The following is a 17,923-nucleotide window of genomic DNA, read 5'->3' as shown; positions in this document are numbered from 1 at the left end:
CCGGGCCGGCCGCGGCTCCTTTAACCCGGCAAGGGGAGCGGGGCGGAGGGGGCGGAGGGGGCGGCGGGGCGGCTCCGAGGAGGGCTCTTTCTTTCTTCTTTTTTTGAATGAACCGTGTGACGTACGTACAGGAAACCAGTCGGTTCGAGAGGAGAATGAAGAGGCCAGGCCCCCCCGCGCCGCGCCCGCCCCCTTCCTCCTCGCGCCCGCCCCCGCCCCCGCCCGCGCCCGCGCCCGCGCCCGCCGCGCTCCCGCCCGCCGCTCTCGGTTTCCCCGCCGAGCCGCCACCGCCGCCGCCGCCGCCGCCGCCGCCGCAGCCGCCAGCGAAGGTGCCGGGCGCCAGGCCCTCCCCGCCGGCGCGGCCGTCATCGCCCGGAGCGGGTGCGCGGCGGGAGCGCGGGGGAGGCGGGCGCCGCCAGCGCCGCCGCGCAGGAGCAGGAGGAGGAGAAAGGGTGCGCAGCCCGGAGGCGGGGTGCGCCGGTGGGGTGCAGCGGAAGAGGGGGTCCAGGGGGGAGAACTTCGTAGCAGTCATCCTTTTTAGGAAAAGAGGGAAAAAATAAAACCCTCCCCCACCACGTCCTTCTCCCCAGCCCTCGCCGCACCACACACAGCGCGGGCTTCTCGCGCTCGGCACCGGCGGGCCGGGCGCGTCCAGCCTTCATTTATCAAGCAGCTTTTCGGAAAATGCGTTCGCTGTTCGGAGTTTAATCAGAAGAGGATTCCTGCCCCCGTCCCCGGCTCGTCCACCGGCCCCCGGTCCCTGTCTCTCTCCCGTGGAGGCGTGAAGCGGTCCCGCGGACAGAGATCCATGTCTGTGCCCGCGCGTGTGTGTGCGCGTGTAAATTGCCGAGAGGGGGAAAATCACAGGACTTCTGCAAATACTGGACTGAAAATTGTAATTCATCTGCCGCCGCCGCTGCCTTTCTTTGCTCGTGCTCTTGAGATCTCCGGTTGGGATTCCTACGGATTGACATTTCTGTGAGGAGAAGTCTGGGAATCAAACTGGAAATTCTCCTAATTTTTACACCCTCCGCCCCCAACTCCTGATTCATTTGCAAGTTTCACAGCCTCTATAACTGGAGAGTTCTGAAGATTGATGGAATCTTTGCCTTATGCATTTGTTTTCACAGAAAAGGAAACTTGACAGAGGATCATGCTGTCCTGAAAAAATACAAGTAAGTTCTTTGCACAGGAAATGGGTTTCATGTAACTTTCAGTGGAAACAGTTGAGATTTTAACTTTAAGTGCATTCGAGTAAGTTTAATTTCCAGGCAGTTTATTATATTCTTTTTAGCTGTGTAACTTGTAGTGTGTGTGCCCTGCTTTCACCCAGTGTATAAAGGGAAATGCACCTGATTTTGACTGATTAGTTTTTTTAACCTTTCAGCATCACGGAAGAAGTAGACTGCTATTAACAATAACTAATAATGTGCCTCATGAAATAAAGATCCGAAAGGAATTTAAATAAAAATTTCCTGCATCTCATGCCAAGAGGGAAACACCAGAATCAAGTGTTCCGCGTGACTGAAGACACCCCCTCATCCAAGAATGCAAAGCACATCCAATAAAATAGCTGGATTATAACTATTCTTCTCCCGTGCGGGGCCGTGGGGCGGGAAGCGGGGGCGAGAGGTGCTGTTGGTACCCGGCTGCTTTTCCGTGGAGGAAGGATGGCGCACGCTGGGAGAACAGGGTATGATAACCGGGAGATAGTGATGAAGTACATCCACTATAAGCTGTCGCAGAGGGGCTACGAGTGGGATGCCGGAGACGCAGGCACCGCGTCCCCGGGGGCCGCCCCCGCGCCAGGCATCTTCTCCTCCCAGCCTGGGCGCACCCCAGCGCCATCCAGGACCTCCCCGCCGCCGCCCCAGACCGCCCCCGCCGCCCCCGCCGGGGGGCCTGCGCTCAGCCCCGTGCCACCTGTGGTCCACCTGACCCTGCGCCAGGCCGGTGATGATTTCTCTCGTCGCTACCGCCGCGACTTCGCCGAGATGTCCAGCCAGCTGCACCTGACGCCCTTCACCGCGAGGGGACGCTTTGCCACGGTGGTGGAGGAGCTCTTCAGGGATGGGGTGAACTGGGGGAGGATTGTGGCCTTCTTTGAGTTCGGTGGGGTCATGTGTGTGGAGAGCGTCAACCGGGAGATGTCCCCCCTGGTGGACAACATCGCCCTGTGGATGACTGAGTACCTGAACCGACACCTGCACACCTGGATCCAGGATAACGGAGGCTGGGTAGGTACATGTCTGGTTGAATGTGAGTCTGGGCTGGACCTCTCGGGTCTGAGATGCGGCGGTTGGAGTCTGGGTGGGCTACTGGGCCAAGGGAGGCCGATGAGCCAATGAAATAAAATCAGGGTTGTGGCTTCCCTCCCTCTTTCCCTGTACAGAGGTCTCCCTGCCAACCCAACTGTGATCATTGCTTCCCGGCAAAATTGTTTCCCTTGCTTGCCAGCCATTGAGGTTCAAAGATCCAGTCTTTGCTGTTCAGTAGGATCTTGGGGTAAATGGCATCCCTTCAGGGTTTCTCAAACTGGGGGTCCGAGGATCCCCCTCATCATGGTACCTGGCCTGAGTAGCCTGTTGAAATGGGACATTTCAGGGACAACTCGTAAACTAGATGCCAAGCTGGGTCCTGGCAATCCGCATCAGAAATAAGCTCCCCTGGGGGTTTCTTCTTTGTACTAAAATTTGAGAACCATCCAGTTGGAAGAGCAGACTCTCCCAGAGGACCAAGGGCATGCCTTTTCTGACTCACTTGGTAAGATCTACCCAAAGAGGAAAACCAGTGTAGCCCCTTTCCCCTGGAACACCTGGATGTTTGTAAAGAGGTAAGCTGTAAGTTGACTTTCCAAAAGTCCGGCAACTCCAGCCTCCAATGTGTGCCATATTCCTAGTGGGCATGATCTAGTGTCTTGAAGAAGACTCACCTCTGGGTGTTTATTTTGTCAGTGACAGAATTTGCATTGGCTGCGTACCTTGTGTTCTATAACTTGTGTGTGATTTTGAGGTTTACTGGAATTTTAGTATCTTCTACTTTTCACCACCTAGAATCCACGTGATTTGGTGGTCCCCTCTGCTGGCAAAACTTGCATCTAGAGTATCTATATAAAGTGTAGAAGAATTGATTCGTAGCTGTGGATTCTCGTGCTCTGACTTTAGCTGAAGTGATTGATGCCTGTATTTTTGAGGAACATCTGTGAACTGTTTTTTTCCTGGTACTGTTGTGCTAGATAGAGCCTCTATCATGTCACCGTAAAGTTTTTTTTGTGTGTGTGGTTCTTTGGGGGAGGGGTACAGATCCTAAGACTGAAGAAGTGTAATTGACATCTACACTTTATATCTGAAGTGATTAATTTGTGAAAAAGTGAAAGGGGAATAATTCTTGTCTTTTAATCTGAAGAACTGTCTTTGAAAAAGGATGCAATTCAGTGCTTCCTTTCACAGTCTCTAGGGAGAATTACTAATGTTATTATTTTATAGGACCTAACAGGAGCAAAAAGCTTAGAAGTCACTACAGGTGGATTCGATTTCAAGAAGCACATTACATATTTTACTACAGTTTACAAAGTGTGCTAATGGTAAGGGGCCAAAAAGAGAAAAGGCCAAGAAAAGTAGATGACTGACATGAACATCTGATCCTACTTGACCAAAGTTGACAAAATATTGATGCCACTGTTCAGTGTTTAAAAGTAAAACATCCCCATTTAATCTCTAACATTTAAATGTTTTTTGTGAATTGTTTGTTTTTCGAGATCTGGTATTATCAGATCTTTAGTAATTCTGGAAGAGTTCAGTGAAGTGTGTAAAGAATATTTTTGTTAAATGTTTGGTTAAGTAGGTGGTTTTATTTTTAACCACCATAACCAAAGAGGTAGGGACTTCCAGACGCCAAAAGGATCATTTTAAGACCAAAGTAAAACTAATATAACAACAGTTGACTATTACATATTTTTGTGAAAAAAATTTAAAAAATTTTCTTTCTAGTTGAAAGAAATCCATGGTGGTAACTGTCATGTGTCAAGTAATTTAATAAAAAGATGGGAAATGGAGACATATGTTTATGATAGAAATTAAGATATAATCTTGATCTTTATTGTCGAGTTGTGGTATATTAACATCTCATACAGTTGAATTTTCTTTTTAAGTGAAGGCTCACCTTTTCCTCCTTTCAAAATAGAGTTTTCTTAGTAGAGCCTATCTTTGTGGTCAACAGGTATCTGAGGTTGATAAATGTAGAGGCTACATTTTATGATGCCAAACCACAATGACATATCGTAGAACATGATAAACTTTTTTTTGACAAAACCTCTTATAGTAAAAATAAATCATATAGAAGCACAAATAGCTGATGGTAAAATGTGTAGCTTTCAGGACAACATATAGATGGATGACTAAATAGGAAAGCAGAGGACTTTGGCAAAAAAAAAAAGTATATATCAGGAAATGCAATCATAAATGGACACTTTGGAATAATAAAAGTGGTAGTACTTGAGAGCCTGATGTACTTATCCTTTCAAAGGTGCATTATGAACCTAAATTTTTATTTTAAGCATTTGGCATACAGACAGAGTTTCCTCCAAATTTGCACCAATCAGTGTTGCATCTCTAATAATATGTTGCGTCTTGCAGTGTAAAGGACTCAGTAAGGATGGTAAAATTTCAGAAGAGAGCTAGCACATTATTTTAACGTTGGACAATGACTTGTACTGTCTACAAGACTCGGTGGATCAGCTCGTCTACTGAATCTATTCTTATGGGGGCTTTAGATTCTAAGTCACATTTTTTTTCTTTGCTGCTGCTACTTCTGAGACCGAGGAAAAACAGTTTGCATTCCATGTTCCATAACTTGGAGAAAGCAGGGCCTTGGATGATAGGTGTCTGAGAGATGGTCCTAGAAGTCTACAAATTATATAAAGACTAAAGAAGAAGTTGGCTGTGGAGTGGAGTATGGCTTTATTCCTAAGTCTGAATAAGGCTTCCAGAGGGAGGCAGCAGTTCTAGGAGATGTCCGAGACCCTGCCGTTCCAAGTGTGGCTCAGGGACCAGCAGCCTGGGTGTCACCTGGGAGCTTCTTAGAGATGCAGAGTCTCAGGTCCCACCCCAGAGCTTCTGAGTCAGAATCTGTGGTTCGCCACATCTACAGGTGTTTGTGTGCACGTGAGAGTTAGAGATGCTGGCTGCCATCACTGACCATCGATTCTCGTGGACGCCTTTTAGGAAAAACGGCAACCTGGGATGGATCCTACAGTGTACCTTTCCAGTGGCCCCGCGGGTCCATAATATTACCTAGGATGCTGAATATTTCCCATGTATCCACTAGAGTGATCTGACCCTTGGAAGAAATAGACTGGAATGCAAGAGAGACAGGAGAGAAATTATTATAAGCTCCATCCTCTCAAGAATGTTTTGCGTGGTAGCTATACAATTTGTGTTGGCATTACAGACCCCATGAAAGTAAGATAGCTTTTCTACTCCAGTTAAAGACAGGAAATTTAGCTCTTTTAATAGCTCCATTCGGTATTGTTTGATCCCCTTGTAACACAGTTCAAATTCTGTAGATGAGTTCAGGGGCCCTGAGACCGCTTCACGACCAAGGGGCTCTTGCAAGCAGAGGGTTGAGATTTGGGCAAGTTGATGGTGAATGAACATTGATGGCGCCCTCCAAACTGAGAAACGTGACAACATTTCGCTTCATGTCTTAGGAGAGAGTGAGATGTTTGACAGCTGCAAGAATGCGATGCCGTAACTTGGATATTGGCTTCGTTCTGTTGATGACATGGTGGTGCGACTTTTTTTGTGTGTTTGTCATTTGGTCTTTGTGGTTTAGGAAGACAGGAACTTACTTCTCCACATCCAGTAGAGGGTGGCTTCCTTTTTATTAGTTGGTCAGCAAGCAGTTTCTCTTTTCTGTATGTAGTCCACATCTACCCAAACGTTTGCTTAACTGGAAAGCAATACTATTCTCAGGCCAGTGTACAAAATACATGAAAAAGCCTCAGTTTTCTAGTGGCTGAGTTTCAGCTGCTTATAGCCAATTTTGGCAGCAAAATGATAGGATTAAAAATAGCCTGAAGATGATCCAGTCTTAAATAATATATTTAATGATGAACTTTCCTTGGGAAAGTGCGTCTTTCTGCCTGCTAAGAATCACATGACCCCTTTCAGTAATTTATTTTGCAGAGAAAGATACATTATTGCTCCTAGAGTTTGCAGTTATGTGCTGTTGAGCGATTGCTTTTGGGGACTTTTGTAAAATTATATAGTTCACTCAGTTCTCTTTTCTGTTTTAGGGCCTTTGTTGCTGTTTAATGTCGGTCGAAAACATGGCTTTCTTCTGTGCATCCTGTTACTTTTAGCTGTGCTTTCTAGTGAGAACTGATTGATCTTTTTAGCAATCCTTGATTGAACCGGTACATTTCAGAATTGCTAAATGTTATTAGGCTACCCAGCACACCAGGTAACAGAAAGCCACAGATTTTTTTTTTTTTTTAAGCCAAACTCTTAAATAGTTTTTCTTTATCTCGACTCCCAGTCCTAGTCAGCTTTTTGGAGGATGACAAACCCACTCATAAAGCAGGTGTGTGGGTGCTGTGGGTATTATTGGTGGTCTCTCCCACTCAGCACGTCCCCGCACCCATTTCTGAGGTCATCCATCGTGTCTTCGCAAGACTTTAGCAAAGCAGTATTTCAGCAGAAGCGCATTTGTGCTGGAAAAACAACACTGTATTTGTAGTGTACAAGTAAAAAGGTTTTTTTTTTCCCCCAGAGATATATCGTATTTGAGGTGCAATTCAAACAAAATCAGTGCTTGACATCGAAACGCAGTTAACGATGAGAGTCAGCCAAGGACGGAGACAGTTATTCAACAGACATGACTGCAAGTCTTCTATGTGCCCGGCCCTGGGTTAGTTTGGGGGTCCAGGGAGGAAGGCTTTTCCCCTGCCCTGGATGCCCTCACAGACCAGGGCTGGAGATGTCGTTGTGAACTCAGTTGCCACACAGCCTGACAAGATGATTCTAAACTCTCAGATTTAGAGGGAAAAAGAAGAAACAAAACAAAACAAAACAAAACCCTAAGGATGTGTTATTTTGCATACACTTCAATCTTTGTCTGAAAAAGTTATTTCTAACCATATGGTTGTTCATGTGTGCATTAGGCCTGATTTAACTAGGAGGAGAAACATAGATGATTTAAAAAATACTATGTTACACGGACGTACGCTTAAGAGAACTGAAAGGCAGGGGGAGTTCCCTTGGTAAATATTTACCCATTAGGTGCTCTTTCTACATATTATGAAGACTTAATAAACACTAGCCTGCAGTTTTTAAAGTATTTCATTAATTTTTTTTTTTTTGGTAAAAGACACCCGAGACTCTGATGAGGTTGATTAGAATAGATTAATTTGAAGAACTATCTTTCTTAAATCATTCTGGTATGCAGACAAGTCCAAGTGGATTTGAACCAGAACAGGGGAGAGATTAAAACAAAAGCTTTTGTTTTGGTTTGGTTTTAGGTTCTAGCACTGTTCTGTTTATTAAGAGGCTTCTCTTCCAAAACGCTACTTATAGAAATTCCTAGTCCACTGTGACATTTGTGTTCCTGAAGAGCAGGTGTTTACCATCTAACATCTTTTACACGTGGTCCTCTTTCTTTAAATGGAGGTTGTAAAACTTTTGAAGTTACGACAAAGCCATTTTCATTTCTAAAAGTATTTTCGTAGATTGCTGCATGTTCTGATCTGTGCTCGATTTTGTAGTGCCAACACGATTTCTCTGCTCTTTATTTGCCAGACAAAAGATAAACCCAGCTGTCCTTCAGTGAGAATGATGACGGAATGATTGTTTCTCCAAAGCCGTGTGGGCTTTCTCATCGGGGACCCTCCCCTCTCCTGCCAGCCTCCATCACTGACCCCTACCTGCCCATCACCCCACCACAGGGAGACCTCCAAGGGGTAGCTCCTTGTCACCTTCCAACATGTGAAGGGTGGGATTCACCTGAAGGAAAGAGCATTATGTCTGGATAACCAGCAAGAGGGGGCAGAAAAGGGGTCTGCCCAAGGTGGAATATTATAACCCTTACTCCAATCTTGCTACAGGCAACCGGGCAAGGAAAAATTCTGTCATCAGATATGATGCTTTCCCTCCAGAGATCATAAATTCCAACCCTGTGCAGGGAAAACATAGAATCTGCTGGAAGAGTTTGTACTAGCTCTGATCTCTGCAATGTGAGAGTAGAGTGAGGGTTATACTCTAGCCTTAGATAAAGTTTGACTAACTAAACAACTAAAATAGCTTATACTAAAGAGTACTTCCCCAAACGCCGTCTTAAACATGTTAGAAAGAGAATCTCCCTGACATGCTGGCGTGGCCATTGGTAGCAGTTACAAAAGCACTAAGGACTACTTGGCTGATTTTCTTAGGCGATTGACCAGATTCTACGAGCAATTTCACTGGCATCAGTATTTCCATTCTGCTCCTTGTTTTGCCTTCAGAATTTCAGGGATGGAGCCATATTCCGTTTTTAGTTAATAATTGGCTAATCAGCTCTCTGCAGCGTCAACATAATGAGTCAGAAGCTTATGACTGACCCCACTCTCCTTTTTACTCTGTCTCCTGAAACCAGCCCAAGGACCCACTGTGTCAAGTGAAGCTTAAATTTTCCAAGGGAGATTTTACCATTGAGACCAATACATCTTTCTTGTGACAGTTCCAATTACTATATTTCTCTATTTTTAAAATGTCTTTTCTTAAGCTGTGAAAGAATATGGAGAGTTTATGACTTCTAATGCTTGGAGCACCAAACAAGGCATGAGTGTTGCAGGTTGTCTTTTCTTGACTTTTTCCAACTCTTCTTCACAAATACTAAGATTTCTTCTGCTTTACAGCACGATGAATGTCATACCTATGTATTACCTTTGAAATTCAATTGCAGCCGAATATTCTACTGAGATGCATTAGAATTTTCAAAGGGAATATGGGACAAAAACTTAGTCTTCTTAGTTCAATGCCTTCTTACAATGAGCATAGGAATAAAGTTAATTACAAATTATATCATCATCTTCAGATATTGATATTTTATCTCTTGGGAAAAAAAGAAAGTCTATAAAGGATGCCAGTTGGCACCTGTAAATCTAAAATTTCAGGGCTATCTCCTAGCTATTTTCTTTTTTTTTAACATCTTTATTGAAGTATAATTGCTTTACAATGGTGTGTTAGTTTCTGCTTTATAACAAAGTGAATCAGCTATACATATACATATATCCCCATATCTCCTCCCTATTGCATCTCCCTCCCACCCTCCCTATCCCACCCCTCTAGGTGGTCACAAAGCACCGAGCTGATCTCCCTGTGCTATGTGGCTGCTTTCTACTAGCTATCTATTTTACATTTGGTAGTGTATATATATCCATGCCACTCTCTTCATTCCAGCTTACCCTTCCCACTCCCTATGTCCTCAAGTCCATTCTCTGCGTCTGCATCTTTATTCCTGTCCTGCCCCTAGGTTCTTCAGAACCATTTTTTTTTTTTTTTAGATTCCATATATATGTGTTAGCATATGGTATTTGTTTTTCTCTTTCTGACTTACTTCACTCTGTATGACAGACTCTAGGTCCATCCACCTCACTATAGATAACTCAATTTCGTTTCTTTTTACACCTGAGTAATATTCCATTGTATATATGTGCCACATCTTCTTTATCCATTCATCTGTCGATGGACACTTAGGTTGCTTCCAAGACATGGCTATAATAAATAGAGCTGCAATAAACATTGTTGTACATGACTCTTTTTGAATTATGGTTTTCTCAGGGTATATGCCCAGTAGTGGGATTGCTGGGTCGTATGATAGTTCTATTTTTAGTTTTTCAAGGAACCTCCATACTGTTCTCCATAGTGGCTGTATCAATTTACATTCCCACCAACAGTGCAAGAGGGTTCCTTTTTCTCCACACCCTCTCCAGCATTTATTGTTTCTAGATTTTTTGATGATGGCCATTCTGACCGGTGTGAGGTGAACCTCATTATAGTTTTGATTTGCATTTCTCTAATGATTAGTGATGTTGAGCATCCTTTCAAGTGTTAGTTGGCACTCTGTATATCTTCTTTGGAGAAATGTCTATTTAAGTCTTCTGCCCATTTTTGGATTTGGTTGTTTGTTTTTTTGATATTGAGCTGCATAAGCTGCTTGTAAATTTTGGAGATTAATCCTTTGTCAGTTACTTCATTTGCAAATATTTTCTCTCATTCTGAGGGTTGTCTTTTCGTCTTGTTTATGGTTTCCTTTGCTGTGCAAAAGCTTTTAAGTTTCATTAGGTCCTATTTGTTTATTTTTATTTTTATTTCCATTTCTCTAGGAGGTAGGTCAAAAAGGATCTTGCTGTGATTTATGTCATAGAGTATTCTGCCTATGTTTTCCTCTAAGAGTTTGATAGTGTCTGGCCTTACATTTAGGTCTTTAATCCATTTTGAGTTTATTTTTGTGTATGGTGTTAGGGAGTGTTCTAATTTCATTCTTTTACATGTAGCTGTCCAGTTTTCCCAGCACCACTTGTTGAAGAGGCTGTCTTTTCTCTATTGTATATTCTTGCCTCCTTTTTCAAAGATAAGGGGACCATATGTGCGTGGGTTTATCTCTAGGCTTTCTATCCTGTTCCGTTGATCTATATTTCTGTTTTTGTGCCAGTACCATAATGTCTTGATTACTGTAGCTTTGTAGTATAGTCTGAAGTCAAGGAGCCTGACTCCTCCAGCTCTGTTTTCCTTTCTCAAGATTGCTTTGGCTATTCAGGGTCTTTTGTGTTTCCATACAAATTGTGAAATTTTTTGTTCTAGTTCTGTGAAAAATGCCATTGGTAGTTTGATAGGGATTGCATTGAATCTGTAGATTGCTTTGGGTAGTATAGTCATTTTCACAATATTGATTCTTCCAATCCGAGAACGTGGTATATCTCTCCGTCTGTTTGTATCATCTTTAATTTCTTTCATCAGTGTCTTATAATTTTTTGCATTCAAGCCTTTTGTCTCCTTAGGTAGGTTTATTCCTGGATATTTTATTCTTTTTGTTGCAGTGGTAAATGGGAGTGTTCCCTTAATTTCTCTTTCAGATTTTTCATCAGTAGTGTATAAGAATGCAAGAGATTTCTGTGCATTAATTTTGTATCCTGCTACTTTACCAAATTCATTGATTAGCTCTTGTACTTTTCTGGTAGCATCGTTAGGATTTTCTATGTATAGTATCATGTCATCTGCAAACAGTGACAGCTTTACTTCTTTTCCAATTTGGATTCCTTTTATTTCTTTTTCTTCTCTGATTGCTGTGGCTAAAACTTCCAAAAATATGTTGAATAATAATGGTGAGAGTGGACAGCCTTGTCTTGTTCCTGGTCTTAGGGGGAATGGTTTCAGGTTTTCACCATTGAGAACGATGTTGGCTGTGGGTTTGTCATATATGGCCTTTATTATATTCAGGTAAGTTCCCTCTATTCCTACTTTCTGGAGGGTTTTTATCATAAATGGATGTTGAATTTTGTCAAAAGCTTTTTCTGCATCTCTTGAGATGATCATATGGTTTTTCACCTTTAATTTGTTAATTTGGTGTATCACGTTGATTGATTTGCATATATTGAAGAATCCTTGCATTCCTGGGATAAACCTCCGCTTCATCATGGTGTATGATCCTTTTAATGTGCTGTTGGATTCTGTTTGCTAATATTTTGTTGAGGATTTTTGCATCTATGTTCATCAGTGATATTGCCCTGTAGTTTTCTTTCTTTGTGACATCTTTGTCTGGTTTTGGTATCAGAGTGATGATGGCCTCGTAGAATGAGTTTGAGAGTGTTCCTCCCTCTGCTATATTTTGAAAGAGTTTGAGAAGGATAGGTGTTAGCTCTTCTCTAAATGTTTGATAGAATTTGCCTGTGAAGCCATCTGGTCCTGGGCTTTTGTTTGTTAGAAGATATTTAATCACAGTCTCAATTTCAGTGCTTGTGATTGGTCTGTTCATATTTTCTGTTTATTCCTGGTTCAGCCTCGGAAGGTTGTGCTTTTCTAAGAATTTGTCCATTTCTTCCAGGTTGTCCATTTTATTGGCATAGAGTTGCTTGTAGTAATCTCTCATGATCCTTTGTATTTCTGCAGTGTCAGTTGTTACTTCTCCTTTTTTATTTCTAATTCTATTGATTTGAGTCTTCTCCCTTTTTTTGCTTGATGAGTTTGGCTAATAGTTTATCAATTTTGTTTTTCTTCTCAAAGAACCATCTTTTACTTTTATTGATCTTTGCTATTGTTTCCTTCATTTCTTTTTCATTTATCTCTTATCTGATCTTTGATTTCTTTCCTTCTGCTAACTTTGGGGTTTTTTTGTTCTTCTTTCTTTAATTGCTTTAGGTTGTTTATTTGAGATGTTTCTTGTTTCTTGAGGTAGGATTGTATTACTATAAACTTCCCTGTTAGAACTGCTTTTGCTGCATCCCATAGGTTTTGGGTCGTTGTGTTTTCATTGTCATTTGTTTCTGGGTATTTTTTTATTTTCTCTGATTTCTTCAGTGATCTCTTGGTTATTTAGTAGTGTATTGTTTAGCCTCCATGGGTTTGTAATTTTTACAGGTTTTTTCCTGTAATTGATATCTAGTCTCATAGCGTTGTGGTTGGAAAAGATACTTGATACGATTTCAATTTTCCCAAATTTACCAAGGCTTGATGTGTGACCCAAGATATGATCTATCCTGGAGAATGTTCCATGAGCACTTGAGAAGAAAGTGTATTCTGTTGTTTTTGGATGGAATGTCCTATAAATAGCAATTAAGTCCATCTTGTTTAATGTATCATTTAAAGCTTGTGTTTCCTTATTTATTTTCATTTTGGATGATCTGTCCATTGGTCAAAGTGGGGTGTTAAAGTTCCCTACTATGATTCTGTTACTGTCGATTTCCCCATTTATGGCTGTTAGCATTTGCCTTATGTATTGAGGTGCTCCTATGTTGGGTGCATAAATATTTACAATTGTTATATCTTCTTCTTGGATTGATCCCTTGATCATTATGTAGTGTCCTTCTTTGTCTCTTGTAATAGTCTTTATTTTAAACTCTGTTTTGTCTGATATGAGAATTGCTACTCCAGCTTTCTTTTGATTTCCATTGCATGCAATATCTTTTTCCATTCCCTCACTTTCAGTCTGTATGTGTCCCTATGTCTGAAGTGGGTCTCTTGTAGACAGCATATCTACGGGTCTTGTTTTTGTATCCATTTAGCCAGTCTATGTCTTTTGGTTGGAGCATTTAATCCATTTACATTTAAGGTAGTTATCGATATGTATGTTCCTATTACCATTTTCTTAATTGTTTTGGGTTTGTTATTTTAGGTCTTTTCCTTCTCTTGTGTTTCCTGCCTAGAGAAGTTTCTTTAGCATTTGTTGTAAAGCTGGTTTGGTGGTGCTGAATTCTCTTAGCTTTTGCTTGTCTGTAAAGGTTTTAATTTCTCTGTCAAATCTGAATGAGATCCTTGCTGGGTAGAGTAATCTTGGTTGTAGGTTTTTCCGTTTCCTCACTTTAAATATGTCCTGCCACTCCTTTCTGGCTTGCAGAGTTTCTGCTGAAAGATCAGCTGTTAACCTTATGGGGATTCGCTTGTATTTTATTTGTTGTTTTTCCCTTGCTGCTTTTAATATTTTTTCTTTGTAGTTGATTTTTGATAGTTTGATTAATATGTGTTTTGGCGTGTTTCTCCTTGGATTTATACTGTATTGGACTCTCTGCACTTCCTGGACTTGATATACTATTTCCTTTTCCATGTTAGGGAAGTTTTCAACTATAATCTCTTCAAATATTTTCTCAGTCTCTTTCTTCTTCTCTTCTTCTTCTGGGACCCCTATAATTCAAATGTTGGTGCATTTAATGTTGTCCCAGAGGTCTCTGAGACTGTCCTCAATTCTTTTCATTCTTTTTTCTTTATTCTGCTCTGTGGTAGTTATTTCCACTATTTTATCTTCCAGGTCACTTATCCGTTCTTCTGCCTCAGTTATTCTGCTATTGATTCCTTCTAGAGAATTTTTAATTTCACTTATTGTGTTTTTCATCACTGTTTGTTTGCTCTTTAGTTCTTCTTGGTCCTTGTTAAACGTTTCTTGTATTTTCTCCATTCTATTTCCAAGATTTTGGATCATCTTTACTATCATTACCCTGAATTCTTTTTCATCTGCTGTGTGTTTCCATGTCTTCTCATTGTGCTTAACTTACTGTGTTTGGGGTCTCCTTTTCACAGGCTGCAGGTTCGTAATTCCCACTGTTTTTGGTGTCTGCCCCCAGTGGCTAAGGTTGGTTCAGTGGGTTGTGTAGGCTTCCTGGTGGAGGGGACTGGTGCCTGTGTTCTGGTGGATGAGGCTGGATCTTGTCTTTCTGGTGGGCAGGACCGCGTCCAGTGGTGTGTTTTGGGGTGTCTGTGATCTTATTATGGTTTTTGGCAGCCTCTCTGCTGATGGGTGGGGTTTTGTTCCTGTCTTGCTAGTTGTTTGGCATAGGGTGTCTATTACTGTAGCTTGCTGGTCGTTGAGTGGAGCTGGGTCTCAGCATTGAGATGGCGATCTCTGGGAGAGCTTTCGCTGTTTGATATTATGTGGAGCTGGGAGGTCTCTTGTGGACCAGTATCCTAAACTCGGCTCTCCCACCTCAGAGGCACAGGCCTGCCACCCCGCCGGAGCACCAAGACCCTGTCAGCCACACGGCCAGGTACGTGGGGAGTTTCTTGCCTTTGGGAAGTCTGAGGTCTTCTGCCAGCATTTAGTAGGTGTTCTGTAGGAGTTGTTCCACATGTAGATGTATTTCTGATGTATTTGTGGGGAGGAAGGTGATCGCCACGTCTTATTCCTCCGCCATCTTGAAAGTCTCTCCTAGCTATTTTCTTTATGAATTCCTGCTGGGATATGTGTCTATCTACCTCTCTCTCTCTTTTTAAAGCTGAAAACTTTTAGAGGTGGTTTGGAGCTATTTTCTAACAAAATTTTAAGTATAATGATGCAGAGCCACTTACTAAATATTTAAATAACAGTATAAGAAGAAAACGATGTGATAAGAATCTGCCTGCCAGTGCAGGGGCCCAGGTTCGAGCCCTGGTTCGGGAAGATCCCACATGCCACGGAGCAACTAAGCCCGTGTGCCACAACTACCGAGCCTGTGCTCTAGAGCCCACGAGCCACAGCTACTGAGCCTGCATGCCACAAGTACTGAAGCCTGTGTGCCTAGAGCCTGTGCTCCACAAGAGAAGCCACCGCAATGAGAAGCCTGCGCACCGCAACGAAGAGTAGCCCCCGCTCACCTCAACTAGAGAAAGCCTGCACGCAGCAACGAAGACCCAATACAGCCATAAATAAATAAACAAACAAACAAATAAATAAATAATCCCTTAAAAAAAAAAAGGAGAAAACAATAAGAAGAAGTCTTAATCAAGGAAAATGAGCAGTTGTTTGCAAATCTTAACCCCAAGGAGTTCCTAGCAACCAGGGCAGTGATGGGAACGGAAAGTATTATAAAGATCTTGTTATTTTGTAGAGCATGCACACTACCTTTTTCCATTGAGAAAACGTTTATTGAGGGCCTACTATGTGCAAAGCTCTATGCCAGATGTTTCACTTGAGTGAGAAATGTGGACGATAACCTTTGCCTCTAAGGAACTTGCCTACCAATAGTGAGACTAAGACAAGTACTGTGTAAAGTGCTGTAATCCTTTACACACTTTAGTGGACAGAGCGATCCAGGCCAGGTAGAAGGGGATCTGGAAGAGCTTTATGCCGGAGATAATAGTTGGGAGATGTGGGGAGAGGGCATTCCAGGTAGCTGGGCTGGAGGATGCAGAGCGGGCAGGAATGCATGAGGCGTTGCTGGGGGATTGTAAAGAGTCTGAGAGATCTCTGGTGAGATAAGACTGGCCCTAAGTTGAGAGGTTGGTGTTTAACTTGGTAGATGTTAAAAGGATATCGAAAGGGTTCTGAGACAAGGCAGGATGTGTGGGCTTGTGGAAGATTGACAATGACTGAGGCTGGACAGTGGGAGGCCAGGCAGGAAGTTGGAACCATGGCAGTGGGGGAATGGGGACAGGTGTGGGGGGCTGGTGGAGAAGTGGACCCAAAGGACTGAGAAGAGATTGAACGTGAGAAATGAGGGAGGGAAAGAAGCAGAGGACACAAGTTCAAAACCCAGCTGGCTCAAAAAATGATATTGTCCTTCAGAGAGAAAGGAAAGATAAGAACAATGACTGTTTTGTGGGATACATGTGATGAACTTAATTTGGACATTTTCAACTTGAGCTCCCAATAGGATATCCAAGTGGAAATGCCCAGCAGCAGTTGGTCTTAAGGATCTAGAAGAGAGAAGTTGGGGCAGGAATACCCTATGCCTTTTCCCCAGACCATGTAGATTTCCCATTTTCCTCTTTATTTCCAAAAGTGGTCCTAGCTGCCCCCACTGATTCTACCTTCTTTTATTACTGCTGTTTCTACACTGCCTTTCCCCCAAAGTCCTCTGAGGACTTCTGTGGATTGAATGAAGGTGATTAACTTGAAGTTTTACTGTTCAGAGCTTGGTTCCCCACAACCAGTTTGCCTACTTAAAAGATAATTCACCTTGAGTCAGATGAGTGTCGTTTCAACCTCCTAATAGTGTCCTCCCTTTGTAGGGGTCTTAAACAGTCAAGGTGTTCTCCTTCACTGGCAATTCCTTACTTAATAAAATAGTCCTGGGACTTCCCTGACGGTCCAGTGGTAAAGACTCCGAGGTTCCACTGCAGGGGGCGTGGGTTCGATCCCTGGTCAGGGAACTAGGATCCCACATGCCGAGTGCCGCAGCCAAAAAATAAATAAATTAAAAAAAATAGTCCTCCTATTACATTTAACCTGCACCCAGCATAGTAGATAATAGGTGCACAGAATGATTGTTGATTGAATAAATGGATTTTGATCACTTTGGACATCAAAGTCACCCTAACCAACTAATGTCCCACCCCACTTATTAAATAGAGTATGTGTGTCCCACTCTATAACATCCCATTATAGGGACACATGTGTTCCAAATGTCCCATCCCACTGATCCATTAATATTTAGTAACAGTGAACAAAGAAAAATACCTAAAGTGTTTTGATTTCATCCTTCACCATTGAATTGAAAAAGTTTGTCATTCATACCTGAAAAGGAATCTTCTAGATGTTGCTTTATAATAAACATTCAACTTTCACGAAAGTCCTTAATGCTAATATTAGAGACTAGCCCATTGATTGTCACATTGTGTCTGTTTATACAAAAAATACGTGCACACAGTCTGCATATATGTGCACAGTTGCTCTCAATTCTCGTGTTTCTCGTCTCAGGCCCAGTTCAGACAGTCAAAGTCTTGACATCTAAAATTATTCATTATTTTTTTATCTTATCATTAAAAAAAGCAGGACTTGTTCATGGTTCTCACAGTGGGAACAAAGTGGTTTTTCCTCTCTTATTATTGTTGTAGTTAAAGTATAAAAGAACTGTAGCATAAAAGTCACAAGGATAAATGGTCCCCTAGTTATTCTCCCCTAAAAACAAGCAGCCAGTACAAGGTGGGAGTTGGTACAGCTCAGTGTTCCCAGAAGAAAGAGAACCTAGGATTTCATTTCTCCAGACACTGACCAACAAGAAGACCACCAAGGGTGGCACGGAGCAAACCACTGTCCTGGCAGCTTTGGGCTAAGTTCTCTGTTCTGGTTGAAGCAAGCATCACAGCCTTTTTGTGGTTTTTTAAGAACTGGTGGAATTTGCATTTTGAGAATCCTCGTTCCTTGGCATGAAGCAAACTCCAAAGCATCGTTGCTCATCATTTGTCATCTGTTGGAGAAAGATTGTATGATTTGTTTACTTGTAATGAAGCTTGACCATACTTCTCCAGGGGCTTTTTCAAAA

General features: G+C 42.4%; 1 protein-coding gene across 4 annotated transcripts in view; it reads left to right on the top strand.

Annotated features, from left to right (window-relative positions):
• The first annotated feature begins 404 nt into the window (after positions 1–404).
• BCL2 (BCL2 apoptosis regulator) overlaps positions 405–17,923 on the top strand; it is a 184,022-nt gene continuing 166,503 nt past the window's right edge. For 3 of the 4 annotated variants that reach the window (XM_036823413.1, XM_036823415.1, XM_036823416.1), the window contains exons 1-2: positions 405–1,175; positions 1,388–2,237. In XM_036823413.1, the coding sequence (XP_036679308.1) occupies positions 1,671–2,237 (567 nt within the window). In that variant the 5' untranslated portion in view covers positions 405–1,175; positions 1,388–1,670. Of the gene's footprint in view, positions 1,176–1,387; positions 2,238–7,796; positions 8,027–17,923 lie in introns of those variants that run through there. The other variant, XM_036823414.1, reaches the window with a different exon arrangement.

Source organism: Balaenoptera musculus, chromosome 14 (assembly GCF_009873245.2).
Source record: "Balaenoptera musculus isolate JJ_BM4_2016_0621 chromosome 14, mBalMus1.pri.v3, whole genome shotgun sequence".
In the NCBI taxonomy this organism is placed as follows: Eukaryota; Metazoa; Chordata; class Mammalia; order Artiodactyla; family Balaenopteridae; genus Balaenoptera; species Balaenoptera musculus.
Note: the sequence above shows the minus strand (reverse complement) of the source record. Positions and strands in the feature narration are given on the sequence as shown.